Source organism: Biomphalaria glabrata, chromosome 1 (genome assembly GCF_947242115.1).
Source record: "Biomphalaria glabrata chromosome 1, xgBioGlab47.1, whole genome shotgun sequence".
NCBI classification, from domain to species: Eukaryota; Metazoa; Mollusca; class Gastropoda; family Planorbidae; genus Biomphalaria; species Biomphalaria glabrata.
This window is the reverse complement of record NC_074711.1, coordinates 79,499,507-79,512,362: the sequence shown is the minus strand read 5'-3', so window position 1 is coordinate 79,512,362 and position 12,856 is coordinate 79,499,507. Positions and strand designations below refer to the sequence as shown.

At 36.1% G+C, this 12,856-nt stretch overlaps 2 protein-coding genes across 5 annotated transcripts in view; one reads left to right on the top strand and one right to left on the bottom strand.

Moving 5' to 3' along the window:
* Positions 1-652: 652 nt before the first annotated feature.
* The window catches only part of LOC106070682 (stimulated by retinoic acid gene 6 protein-like), a 54,859-nt gene continuing 42,655 nt past the window's right edge, over positions 653-12,856 (bottom strand). The window contains exon 19 of the mRNA XM_056017541.1: positions 653-1,675. Coding sequence (XP_055873516.1) covers positions 1,461-1,675 — 215 coding nt within the window. The 3' untranslated portion in view covers positions 653-1,460. The remainder of the gene's footprint in view (positions 1,676-12,856) is intronic.
* The window catches only part of LOC106057755 (stimulated by retinoic acid gene 6 protein-like), a 29,802-nt gene continuing 22,801 nt past the window's right edge, over positions 5,856-12,856 (top strand). Inside the window, exons 1-4 of one of the 4 annotated variants that reach the window (XM_056017502.1) lie at positions 5,856-6,099; positions 8,124-8,179; positions 8,809-8,891; positions 12,657-12,790. In XM_056017502.1, coding sequence (XP_055873477.1) covers positions 8,129-8,179; positions 8,809-8,891; positions 12,657-12,790 — 268 coding nt within the window. In that variant the 5' untranslated portion in view covers positions 5,856-6,099; positions 8,124-8,128. Of the gene's footprint in view, positions 6,459-7,937; positions 8,180-8,808; positions 8,892-12,656; positions 12,791-12,856 lie in introns of all 4 variants that reach the window. The other 3 variants (XM_056017485.1, XM_056017477.1, XM_056017494.1) reach the window with 3 other exon arrangements.

Sequence of the window (12,856 nt, the reverse complement as noted above, 5' to 3'; positions counted from 1 at the left end):
CGAATCCTACGGTATGTCTGAGTGTCCCTCAATATGTTCAGAAAAATGAAATTCATAAGATTACTATTCATTTTAAATTAGGTCTAACTTATAATGCATACTAATTAGCTTTTAATCTTAAAAAAACTGCTTGCATAACTGATTTTAAAAATTAGATTTTTCGCTTTCAGAAAAAAAAAAGTAGCCGTTGCATCAGAACTTTGAATGGTCTAAAATATTGCGATGTCGGATTTTCAATATCTTTTCTAGTTTACGAGATCTAAACGGGACAGACGGACAGACATTTCGCACAAAACTAATAGCGTCTTTTGCCCTTGCGGGGGCCGCTAAAAACAACATGAACAAAAAGAAGACGGCAGAAAACACTGAGATTTTTCTATCAACTTAGATTTGGAATGAATTATTTTATTTCACTTCTTTAAATTTGAAAATAATAACAATATTTGTATTATAGGAAAAATAGCCAATAACAGTATAACAGATTTTTAGATTATTTTTTTTCTTTGATAATTTAGAAATGTTAACAAGTCACTAACAGACGTCTGTGATTTCGGTTAATTTTTGGGTCATTCTGAAGCTGGAGGCTAAATATTTTGTAAAATTGTTTAGGTGACCTTCTGAAACTGGAGGCTAGATCTATAGTAACACTGCTTCGGTGACCTTCTGAAGCTGGAGGCTAGATCTATTTAAAACTGCTTCAGTGACTTTCTGAGCCTGGAGGCTAGATCTATTTAAAACTGCTTAGATGATCTAGGAAAAAAAATCTACTTGTCTCATTTTATTTGGAACTCCCTTACGAGGAAGATTTGAGGCAGGTGTCGCTATAAAAGATTTAGACCTTCATTTCCTCCCCTTTTTTTTATTTGAACAGACGAGACTTCTTATAAATCTATTCACAGTATTCCCTCCCTTTGTCTTTGCCACCTTGCATTTGTGAAGAATATTCTTTTGATGTATTTCTACTATTTTATTCAAAAACGCTTGAACTACAGATTTCAAGCAGAAATACATGCTTATATCCCATGTAAAAATGCATATTCAGACGGCGGTGGTGTCGCTAGAAAACAAACTTAGAAACTTTCTAAATTATCCACCTGGTTAGTCCATCAATGCTTTGTTTAACTCTCTCTCTCCGTAATTATTTTCCTCGTTTCGATAGTATTATTCACTTTGCACATGTGTATGTCACTCTCCTGTTCTGATTAAACTTCAATAACTTTTTTGTTTGTTATCAGAAAATGTTATATTTGGTATTGAATTATAGGAGACTGCATGCTCTTTTTACACAAATTGAAGTTTATAAATCCAAAAATCAATTTAGTTTAATTTGTTCAAATCAACGTTGGCATCGTCAATTAGGAGAGAAAGAGTTAATTATGCGTAGATCTCAATGACCTAACACGTTTAGTAAGCTGGTGTTTTGTAAGTAGCCCTTAAGTCCTTCATCACATCCATCTTTGTTATGCTAGGGTGTTGTAGTCAAAATGATGGTTCGCGTCCATAATGTGTAGTTGTATTTCATCAAAGTTGGCGAGTGACAGATAATCTCCCTTTCGTCTCTCACGCCTAAGTTTTGGATTGTTGATTAAAGCCTGCGCCAGGAACCATCGAGTTCTTGCCTGCTTGGACTTGCAATCAACCTTGTCAGATACCATGAAAATGTCTGATCCACTGGCTGCAAGGAAATGAAACACTAAAACGTGTTTAATTTAAAAAGCACAATAAATTAGATTAGAACACAACAAAGTTCTTGTTTCGTTTTATTAGTTTCTGTGTTTTTTCAAGACATGTCAGGATGCTACTTGTCTGTTGCTTCAAATGATTGACTAAACATTTCATCTAAAATCTTTGGGGAATAACCATTTCTTCATGGTCACTGTCTAGCAAAAGAACAACTAATATAGTACAATGTGTTAGTATACTTTAAGATGTGTACTTTACAATGGACATCTGCCAGCCAGCGAGATCTCAGGACTAAAGACATAAAAAACCTCGGACAGCCAGAAGGCAGAACTCATGCTGGTACGAGCCCCGAGGAGAGCTAAAGAACAAGAGACAGAGAGAAAGAAACTTGTCATTTTCCGAAGCCTTTTCAAGCAGAAACTCTAGCAAAATTTTAGAGCTTTAGAATAGACTTGTTTTAGGTCACAGCAGATTCTGACTTGATTAAACCAGAAACTAGAACTAGGCTTGACTATTGTCTTTCAAGACAGAAGGAGACATTTATATAAAGTGAATCAAAGGACAGGGGAGTGGGCAGCTATAGAAAAAAAAAGAAGTGAAACGAATTATAAAAAAAAAAAACAAGGAGAGAGAGAAAAGAAAAATAAAAAGATCTAATCCTGAAAGCTCACAAACACTCTTTGGAAAATATAACTTGTTGATTGTATCATGCCTTTGATTAGCAAACAAGAAAACTCAAAATTACCAGTTTTCGGATGGCTAATAACAATAACGATGTATTACAAAGATCAGACTATTGAGACTCAAGGTAACCAGAAATTGCTTTTTAGGAAACGAGATTTTGGACATGCGCAATTAAAATGATTAGACTTAATAATTAGAGATAAAGAAGACTGCTAAAGTTAAGTATATTTACTCAGTTTCGGTCACCAAAAATTAGATCAAATAGTGTTTTTATTGTTATAAATATTGTAAATACTATATAAACTAATTAATTAGAATGTATATATATATATATATGATTTAAGATGTCAGTAGGAATTAAGCTTGGTAAGGTAAAATCATAATAATTTTAGGTGTATTTATAATAAAAACAAATAAAAACACATACATAATATCGTATCACGTGTACACTTTGATCTTTTGTAACAATGACATTAAAAAATTTAAAGTTTCTCACTTCAATGTCGCAATCAAGTTGGCTATCTCCACGTCATTCCCACCAGAATTGCGTAACCTTGTTACCAAAACTCCACTCCACAAAAGATGTGTGAATAGTCTCACTGAAGGATTATTGTGAGCGTTGTCGACTTGCAGCATTGCAAGGTAAGTGCCGTATGCTGAGAAATTAAAAAAAAACTCACTTTTTTGTTAAAAAGAATCATATACTGAATTGCCACAGATCAGCTTTCGCGATTAATACTAGAAGAGATTTCATAATTCAGCGTACAACATGTGGTACAACATGCGATGACAGTTGACAGAGAGGCCCTGCGACCTGTTAGCCAGGCCCTGTTCATTTATACGCAATGTGATTAATATAAGAGAAGATCAAATATAAGAATGTTCTGACGATGCATTGAAATAAAATTATGTATTTTTATTGCTTTTATATCTCGCTACTTTCATGCTTATAGCATGCTCAGAGCGCTTTGGTCCAAACTCATTTGTGGACCAAGGGTTAAAGGATACCTGTGAGAAAGTTTTCCGTGCTGCCTTTAGACGCTCAGTAAACACAACTCTTCTCCAGTAGGGTGTCGAACCTCGAGCCCCTTTGATATGTAGCCAACCCAAGTTCAAGCGTACTTAGCCTCTAGACCACACATCCCACACATGCTATATTTAGAATAAATATAAAGCCTAGATATAGAAATGAAGGAGTGAAATGTTTGATGTACCTCCATCAAATTTCTGTAGATCTCTGGAGTAGATTGACTTGTCAAGTCTGCCGAGAGAGAAAAATCCAAACGCTGCAGACAGAATGAACCTACCCAAGTAAGAGAATATACCTCTTGTCATGCTCAGGTACAAATAGAAATAGCTCAGCACTTCATACAGTTTTCTGCAAATAGAAGACGCGAATTTTTAAAAATATCTTTTAACTATATTGAATTGTTATAATTAACACAACGTCGTAACCAAATCATTAGTTTGAATCGCAAAACAAATTTACAATGGCTCGAGCAGACTTGTGTTTACTAAGCAGCTACAGGAAGTACAGAAAACATTCTCCCAGATAACACCCCCCCCCCACCACCACCAACTGATCCATAAATGAGATAGGTCCGCAGCGCTCTAAGCTTGAAGTTGTGCTATATGTTAAGGCTTCCGCGCGGTGTTGATTCTTGGAAATATATCTAGTGTAGATCTGACTGGAAGTAACGCTGAACTCAACTACTTCAGTAACACCGACGAAAGGCCGAAAGAAATATCTAGTCGACGCTGATATGTTGTTCTACAAATATGTTTAATACTCAAGAAGGGAATCGTCCGATGTCAGTTATGTCCGTAAATCCGTATATCTATTGTACTCAAGTCTACTACTCTACAAGAAGCGTCTTCTTTTAGCGTCGCTTAGAGCGTTCTTATTTTTTAAAGATCTGTCACGTCACTTGTCGCTAATTAAAACTTTTCCCTTATTCCCGAAACAAATAACTAATTCCTAATCATGTCATAACAACTCCTCCCCCTCCCGCTAAAAAAAATTGCCTGTCAATTTTTTAATCTACTGTCTTAGTCTTACAATGTGCAAGGGCCAAAATGTAGGGAAACATAAAAGACAACACAACTTGAGTCTTGATTGCGGTTTCAACTTCTCTTCCTGTGTCCACAATCAAGTTCCTCTTAACACATATTTCCCTCAAGTGTCACTAAATGATACTGTCCAATGTGATGTGCCGTAGGTGACCGCAGACATAGTTCGTTTGCGCTGACACTCTAGGTGTGTCTGTCTATACTTCATCACATCACGTTCCAGAGGTTACACCGCTTTCCCTCACACGTCAGGACAGACATTTTACCTAATATGACAAATTGACATTTATCAATACTCATTCTCCCACTATACACCTAACGTTATTTCGGGCATTTACAAGTGTATTTTATTTCCTCTCTCCACTTACTTGTCCCCACACGACCTAACTCTTTACTGATGTATGATCATGATTAGATACAAAGAATAAATTATAAAACTTACTTTTCCTTGATGTAACTACATCGTCGCCTTATAAATGCCCTATATATTCATACACCCATGCCTACAATTCATAAATACTACCCGAAATAAAATAACCAAACTGCCAATCTAATGATAACCCAAATTACATGTATATTATAACATAAATCTACTATTTCCAGATACTGTAAAACAACGTAATACCCATCTAGTTATGACTACTAGTTAAGTCAATTAATTAAGAATAAACAATTTAAATAAAATCCAACTTATTTACACACTACGGTCTCATAGTGCTATGTTTCACAGGCTATCTACACGACTCATACATTTGTTCTCTCCAACTGGAGTTAACATCTCTTCTTACACAACTATAGCCCGCGTGTGGCCTTCTACCTCTGTATGACATTCGATTACTGCTACCACAGTCATCTCTTCTATCATCACTATCGGATACAGACCTGTGCCTCCTATCCGAACTCGCAATCTTCTGTTCAGACTGTTCTGTCCTACTCCAACAGTCTTTAGCGATGTGCCCATGTTTATGGCAGTTAAAACAAATTATGTCCTTTCTAGGTTTGTTTCGCCTCATGTTGCCATACCTGCTTTTCCAACTTCTAACCTGTTTGTCAGAAGCGGCTCTGACACCTGCTACATTTCCAAGTAAAACATCTCTAGATAACCTCGGCATGGCTACCCCTTCGCAATACCCTGTGTATAATGGAGATCGAAGGAACACTTTGCACGCTTCGAATCTCTTAACTGCGCCGTCTGCCAACCTGACTGATTTGGTATAGCCTAAATAATCCTTAGATTTAACTAATCCTCCTCGAACTGCGAGTGTACTGCTAGCTGTGTCCCGGTATAGCTCTGAGGGTCATTGAGGCACGCAAGCTGTCACACCACGGCAAGGGATGTGCATCAGGTGACAGAAATCAATGCATAAGTAGCATATATTGTTATAATTACTAACTTATGTACACCAGTTGTGAAATGGGGGTGGTTAGGAAGCGTTGAAGGGGTCGATCGCCCCAACTCTTGCATCTGCAAGAGAGGTGAACATTCTAGTTCATCCTTTTTCTTGCACAAGAATCGTTGAGCCATAAAAACCGTTCTAGCGGAAAAATTCCGAAGCACTGTGTTAGCTTATTTATAGATAGACCTAGATTACGTTTCACTTGTATTTAGAGATTGGTGGTGCATCGTAACGTAATATCGAGTTGGAACTATTGTTTTTCGGCGTATTACTTTTGTAATGTTTTTATAATGCTAGCTAGATTTAATGTTATCTAGATTTTATGTTAGTTAGATGTGTTAGCTGTTCTAAAGTTAACTAGTTCTAATTCTTCTCTCTCTCTCTCTCTCTCTCTCTCTCTCTCTTTCTCTTTAACTACCTACCTACATACATAATACATATTACTTAACTGTCTGTCTGCCTGTCTGTCTGTCTACCTACCTACCTATCTATCTACCTACCTACTTACCCAACTGTCTGTCTGTCTATTTATCTTTGGTCTGATTTTTTTTTGTTTTACTGAAATAAGGAAACATATATACCATTCATTACGTATCTGATATTGACCTGTGTTCACTTTAAAGTGTAAGTAGTTGAACAAGTAATTATTTTTATTAAACGGTTCTAATCTTCCTTTTAACATTCAAAGATCAGGCATTCTATAGAATGCGTACGTTTTCAGATAAAGTACGAAATTTTCTACTTTGCCTACGTGTACAGAATGACTTGGTATTTTATAGAATGACTTGATCTACGCTTCGGACGTAATCATCTTCTTTTTTTGAAGTAATGTCTGTATTATATAAGATAAGAAGATAAGTTAAGATATTCGTAATTTCGACCCAATATGTTTTAAAAGACTACATAATACACTATTGCCACTCCCTTTTTCTTTAATAGCTTAGACACGTCTACTTCCTGTTCGCTCCAGCGTATAGGCCCAATTTTAATTCCTTTTCTTTGAACTATGTAGATCTAAACAAGACGTCTTTAGCATCAGAAGTAGCCGATTATTTCATTACGACTAGCTTCTGCTAAAAGGAAAGTCTGTAAGTTAGAATCAAATATCAGATCTAGATGGACGTGTAGGCCTACTATAGCTCTTCAATTAAAAATACCACTAATTCTAACAGTAAATATGAGGCTTAGTAAACTAGATCTAAACTTGGGTTTTTAAAGAGCTGTTCGGGGGGGGGGGTATATTTAATTATCATCTTTTAGTAAAAAAAAAAAAAAACACAAAAAAACAACCCAAAGGCAACATAAAGCCCATATAATTTTCAACATCGACTTGAGTAGCCACGGAATAGTCAGAGATTGTAAGAAGAACGTTTTAAAAGGGAGAGCGAGATTTTATTGCTAGTTATCTTATTTTTAGAAAAAAAAAAACACTCAAAGACCCACTGAGGCTTACTAGACACCTTCAAACTCATATTATGACCAAATTGAGATAAAGAATTATTCAAAGAAGGACGAAATAAGAAGACACAATGAATTTTATAAACAAGGGAAATGTTTTTCTATATTTCTTTTTATTTTTATCTGGATGGGACTTATAGATCAACTTGACAGCAAAAATCTAAAAATGAGAAAACAGATTATTCCAATAATTTTCACATCCTTTCTTTTCCTGACATAATAATAGGCTAGATTTTAATCGCCCTGAAATGCTGTTAATTGATAAAAATTGATATCATCGTGCCACTGTCTCGGGTGTAAATTATTTATATTACTGATTTATTATCCCGAGAAATGTATATTGTTAATAAATATTTCACACTTTACTAAAAGCAGTCTAGTCATTCTACACAATACCCTAGGCAAAATAGGCAATTGCGAAATCATTTCACACTTTGCCTGAAATCTTCAAGCACTCTATAGAACGCAGGATTTCGTACTTTGTGGGTAAAATATATACCATTAAATTAGTTTCAAAAGTCGCAAACTCCATGGTTTGAACTAACCTTTCTTAACTTTCTGTTAACGATTCACAAGCATTTATAGCATTTGGGCTTGACTAATGTTTTGTTTTTTCTTGTGCTAATACGGATTACTTCGTTGTAGAACGAGATTCATCCATGTGACGATACCATGATAACATTTGAAGGGCTCACATCAGTTCCTTAAGGCTAGACATTAAAGGAAAGAGACAAATATAAGATAGAAAATGAAAAGAAATTGAAATAGAAGAGATATAAAACATTAACCAAACATTTCATCACCACATGATTTATTCACTTATTATTTTAGATACAATGGCCGTACTTGAACCTTACTTTATTAATTACCTCATGCTGATTCCAGCGGTAAGACATTTACATTTTTCAAAAAAATGGTCAATATTATATATATATATTCTATGTGGCATTTTACGACTCTATATACTGTCCTTCCCTTTGCAACTTCTTGTGTGACTAAAGAGGTCAATCCTTGATACACAGCTGTAGTCATAGGTTGGGAATATGTAATCACCAGGCGCCGTTACATTTTCACCCTTCTAGTGAATGAATTAAGTTTCTTTTTTTTTTTGAACGCCAAATCATTGAATTACTGAAGTTCAAAACACAGGAAATTATATGTGTTATGTTGTCCATTGTTTGCAGAGGGTGCCAGAGAGCCGAATAGAGAGTCGTAGCAATATAAAAGTAATATAAATCATATATTATATAGATGAATTATTTTGTTACTTGTAGTTATGAGTATTTTAATTGGTGTTTTTGAGTCTTCTGGCTGGACCATGTGACTTGATATTGGACCATGTAACTTGATATCGGACCATTTGACTTGAGATTGAACCATATTTGACTATGAAGATAGTGTGAGCAAATAGGATAAAAAATTGTTTAAAACAAAACAAAGAAGAAAAAACTTTCTTTCTTTCTTTTAAATAAAGGATTTGGATTGAATCTCACAAACAAAACAAATTTGATTTCAGACGTGTATTATTATATTGCTGTCCTTTCTGGAGAAAAGAAAACATCGATCAGACATTTGTTGTGGACGAAATGCTCTTGTGATGTATGTTTATATTTTACTCATTCAAGTGCCATCTATTCATATTTGTTCCCCCCCCCCCCCACCTCCAAGCAAAAACTAATGGTCTCCTATGGCCAAACCTAAATTAGTTAAATTGTCACCCATTCTTAATCTGATGGCTACCTAGTCGTGCGGTATGCGCTCTGGACTGTTGTCTCGATGCTCTCGTTCTTAAACCATGCCCTCAGCCTCCTCCCATTCTGCGGCAGGTTAGAGTTAGTACGTACTTATCTTCTATTCTATTCGGAACGAACATCCAAAACATAAAAAAACAAAAACAAATAATGAATTTTTCTTTTTCGAATCAGATTCTTATTCTATTTTATAGAGAAGACAGTTGAAATAAAACGTACTGAGGTTGCTTTCCTTTGAAATCATAGTATACAAAGATGAGCTTCTTTGCTCCTATTGTAAGACATGATTCACAATCAAAAGTCGTTCTTCAAGGTACAGTACACGGCCTCTCTCTTGATGTCCTGCTAAAGACAGCTGCTGACATAGAAAAGTGGAGGAATTTGGTTACTCGAACTGTCACAGCACCCCTACGACGAAATCAAATGTGTTAGCTGTATCAGTGAAAAAACAATGTATTTATATCCATAACTATCATGGGCGTAGCCAGGATTTTTTTTCGGGGGGGGGGGGGGGTTAGGGGGTGAATTTTTTTCTCCCCTCCCCCGACCCCCCCCCCCCCCCCCGCGAAAAATTTTTTATATGTATTTATGTGTGTGTGTGTGTGCACATCATCTTTATTACATTCTGACCCTTCAATCTTTCGGAAGACGTTTATTGTGCCCTAGAATAGGTTCTTCCATGAGTTAGTGGAAAAATTGTAGATTCCCCGCCATTAGTAGCAAAGGGGTCTGGGGGAGCGCTAGGAGCTCCCCCAGCGCGGGGCGAATCCCCGCCGCCAAGCACTATTTCTGATCACTGGCGGATCCAGAACTTTGGAGTGGGGGGGGGGCGACTTTTTTCCAAACCCTAACCCTAACGCCCAGTAAACCCTAACCCTATACATAAACGTGCGTACAGCATGTATATACATATTCGATATATGAGAGTAAAATAAGACTGTTTCTCAACCTTCGGCGAAAAAAAACAGAACAAAAAACAGTCATGTTGAGGCCTTTCTCGTGAAAACTTGGGGGTCTGGGAGAGCGCTGTAAGCTTTCTCAGTGGCGTTTTCTTGCATTTTTCACAGCAGAAACGCATTCTCCTGACATCTACAGCTCATTATTAATTAGTGGGGTTCGGGGCGAAGCCCGACGCCAAAAGCGTTTTCTTGAATTTTTCACGGCTGAAAAGCATTCTCCTGACATCTATAGCTCATTATTTATTAGTGGGGTTCGGGGCGAAGCCCTTACTACAAAAGCGTTGTCTTGCATTCTTCAATGCAGTAACGCATTCTCCTGACAACCTAATAATCATTAGTGAGGTTCGGGGCGAAGCCTCGACGCTAAAAGCGTTTTCTGGCATTCTTCACTGCAGTAACGCATTCTCCTGACCTACAGCTCATTAATCATTCTATTATAAAGGATCTTTTGAATAATGTTGAAAAATATATTAATATGAATTTATAGTCCCTTAATACATTGCAAATACAACCGATTTGTTCTTTGAAAAGATAAGATACCCCTCATATTTAGATTAAGGCTTTGAAGATCGCCGTCGAAAAAAAAATATTCGATTAATAATATTCAATAAAATTCAAGCATAAATTGTGAGTTATAGTCCAAAATTTATTTAGCTAGAAAAATATGAGATAGAGTAAAGGTTGGAAAAAAGTCGACTAGGAAAAGATTATCTGGCTTTTGAACTCATCTCAACCGTGACTGTTATATTGAAAAATTTCGTTTGAATTATAACTTTTCCAAAGCAAAGTCTTTCTTAAAATAGTTATGATAAATTCATGTGAAATTACACAAACTCTGTCTGGAAAGGGGAATGGCGGTAAAATGAAAACGATTAATCCTCGCTGCTTTTTATAATTTCTGCTATTGATTGCATTTCGCATTAAAGAATAGGAGTTGGGCGACTCGATACGAGAATTTAATTTATAGTATATATAAATTATATTAGTGACAGATTTTTTTTATTTTGTAATTTCTTACTATAATACAAAAAGTAAAAAGTATTGGTTTGTCCGATGGGGGGAAGGGGATTGCATGTATCGCACTTCCACCTGTTCATATTATATAGAAATTCTGACGAGACACTATCAACAGTACATTAATTTTGTTCACATACTTTGATTTCTCCATAAAAGTAGGACCGCCCCCCCCCCACTCAAAGGGTTTAGATGGGAAGGGCAGTAGAGGTATTCGCTCCTCCCCTTCCAATCGGCCAAAGATAAACGACATAATATAAAGACCGGTTAAAATACCAATAACAAGTTTTAATCATATAGATGTTTAATTGATTCTGTTAGCAACCTATGATTTCTACAAATAAATAGGACCGCCCCACCCACTCGAAAGTTTATGGTGGGTGGGGGGGCGGATTAATGGCATCGCCCCGTCCCGTCCCTACCAAATCGGCCAAATACTAGAGGGGGGGGGGCGAAATAATCTAAAAATAGGTTGAAATATAAATAATTAGTATATATTATTAACATAAGTAATAAATTCGTATACAAATTTTGTGAATTCTATACTAAAATTCGTCCACGCCCAAACTCTTTCTGCATTAGTTTCTTTAAATTTTCTATATAGGTTTTCCTTCTGTTTACAAAGCTTCTTTAGTCTATTATTAAACCAGCATTTATTTATTTTGTTTGATGTGTATTTAGTTGGTATTTGATTTTCTATAATGCTTTTAAGATGGTTTTTAATGAAATTCCAGAGATTTTATATCGAAAAGAGAAGTTTTATCGTCAAAATCTTCTGTTGGGGGTTTTCCACCTCAAAATGCTCTGTAGGGGGATCTTAAACTCAAAACCATCTGGAGGGTTTTTAAACTTTAAAAAATAGCCATCTGTAGAAGAAGGGTTTAAACTCAAAACCCCCGATTAGATTGGCTACGCTCAAATAATTTTAGTGTGTAAATTGCTTTTTTTTTATATTGAAAATGTATTTTTAGCACCAAACCCCTCTGAATGGGGGTTTAAACTCAAAACCCCTTTTGGCAATGCTCATAGCATTTTGAGTGCGTAATTAGGTTTTTTTTTATATTAAAGAGGGGGTTTATCGTAAATTTTAGACGGCGTTTTAAAATCAAAATCTTCCTTAACTGTGCTCTTGGAATTAGGGGATATTAGTTTGCATTTTTTTTTTTGTTTTGTTTTATAGAAGATGGGGAGTTAACTGCAAAAAACCCAGGTAGGGGGTTTAAAACTCAAAACCCCTAGTAGGGGTTTTTAAACTCGAACCCCTCTGGTAGGGTTTTTAAACTCGAACCCCCCTGGTAGGGGTTTTTAAACTCGAACCCCCCTGGTAGGGGGTTTTAAACTCGAACCCCCCTGGTAGGGGGTTTTAAACTCAAAACCCCCGGTAGGGAGTTTTAAACTCAAAACCCCTTTGGTTGTGCTGGGGCAAGTGATGGTTTAGTATTAAAATCTCACCTAAAATAAACAAAATCAAAGCAAAAAATCAGTCACTAAATTCCGAAAGGGGGGGGGGATTTCATTTCGGGGGGGGGGATTTGAACCCCAAACCCCTCCCCCCTCGGCTACGCTAATGATAACTATATCTATCTATCATCTATCTAATATAAAAATATATAATTTCTCTGACTAATCTGGTTCCCTAGACCAATACCAACATTGGATGGCTTTGAGAATCGACTGGCTTACGCTGTAGCATTTGCTGTCACTATTGATACATTTTTAAGAGTGGTGTTTTTTAGTTATAGTTTAGGATTTGTGGCATCTCCATGGATTAAAGGTAATAATAACTTACTCGTCCTTAGACCTAGAGCAGACATTAAAAGCTTAAGTATTTTAAAATTAT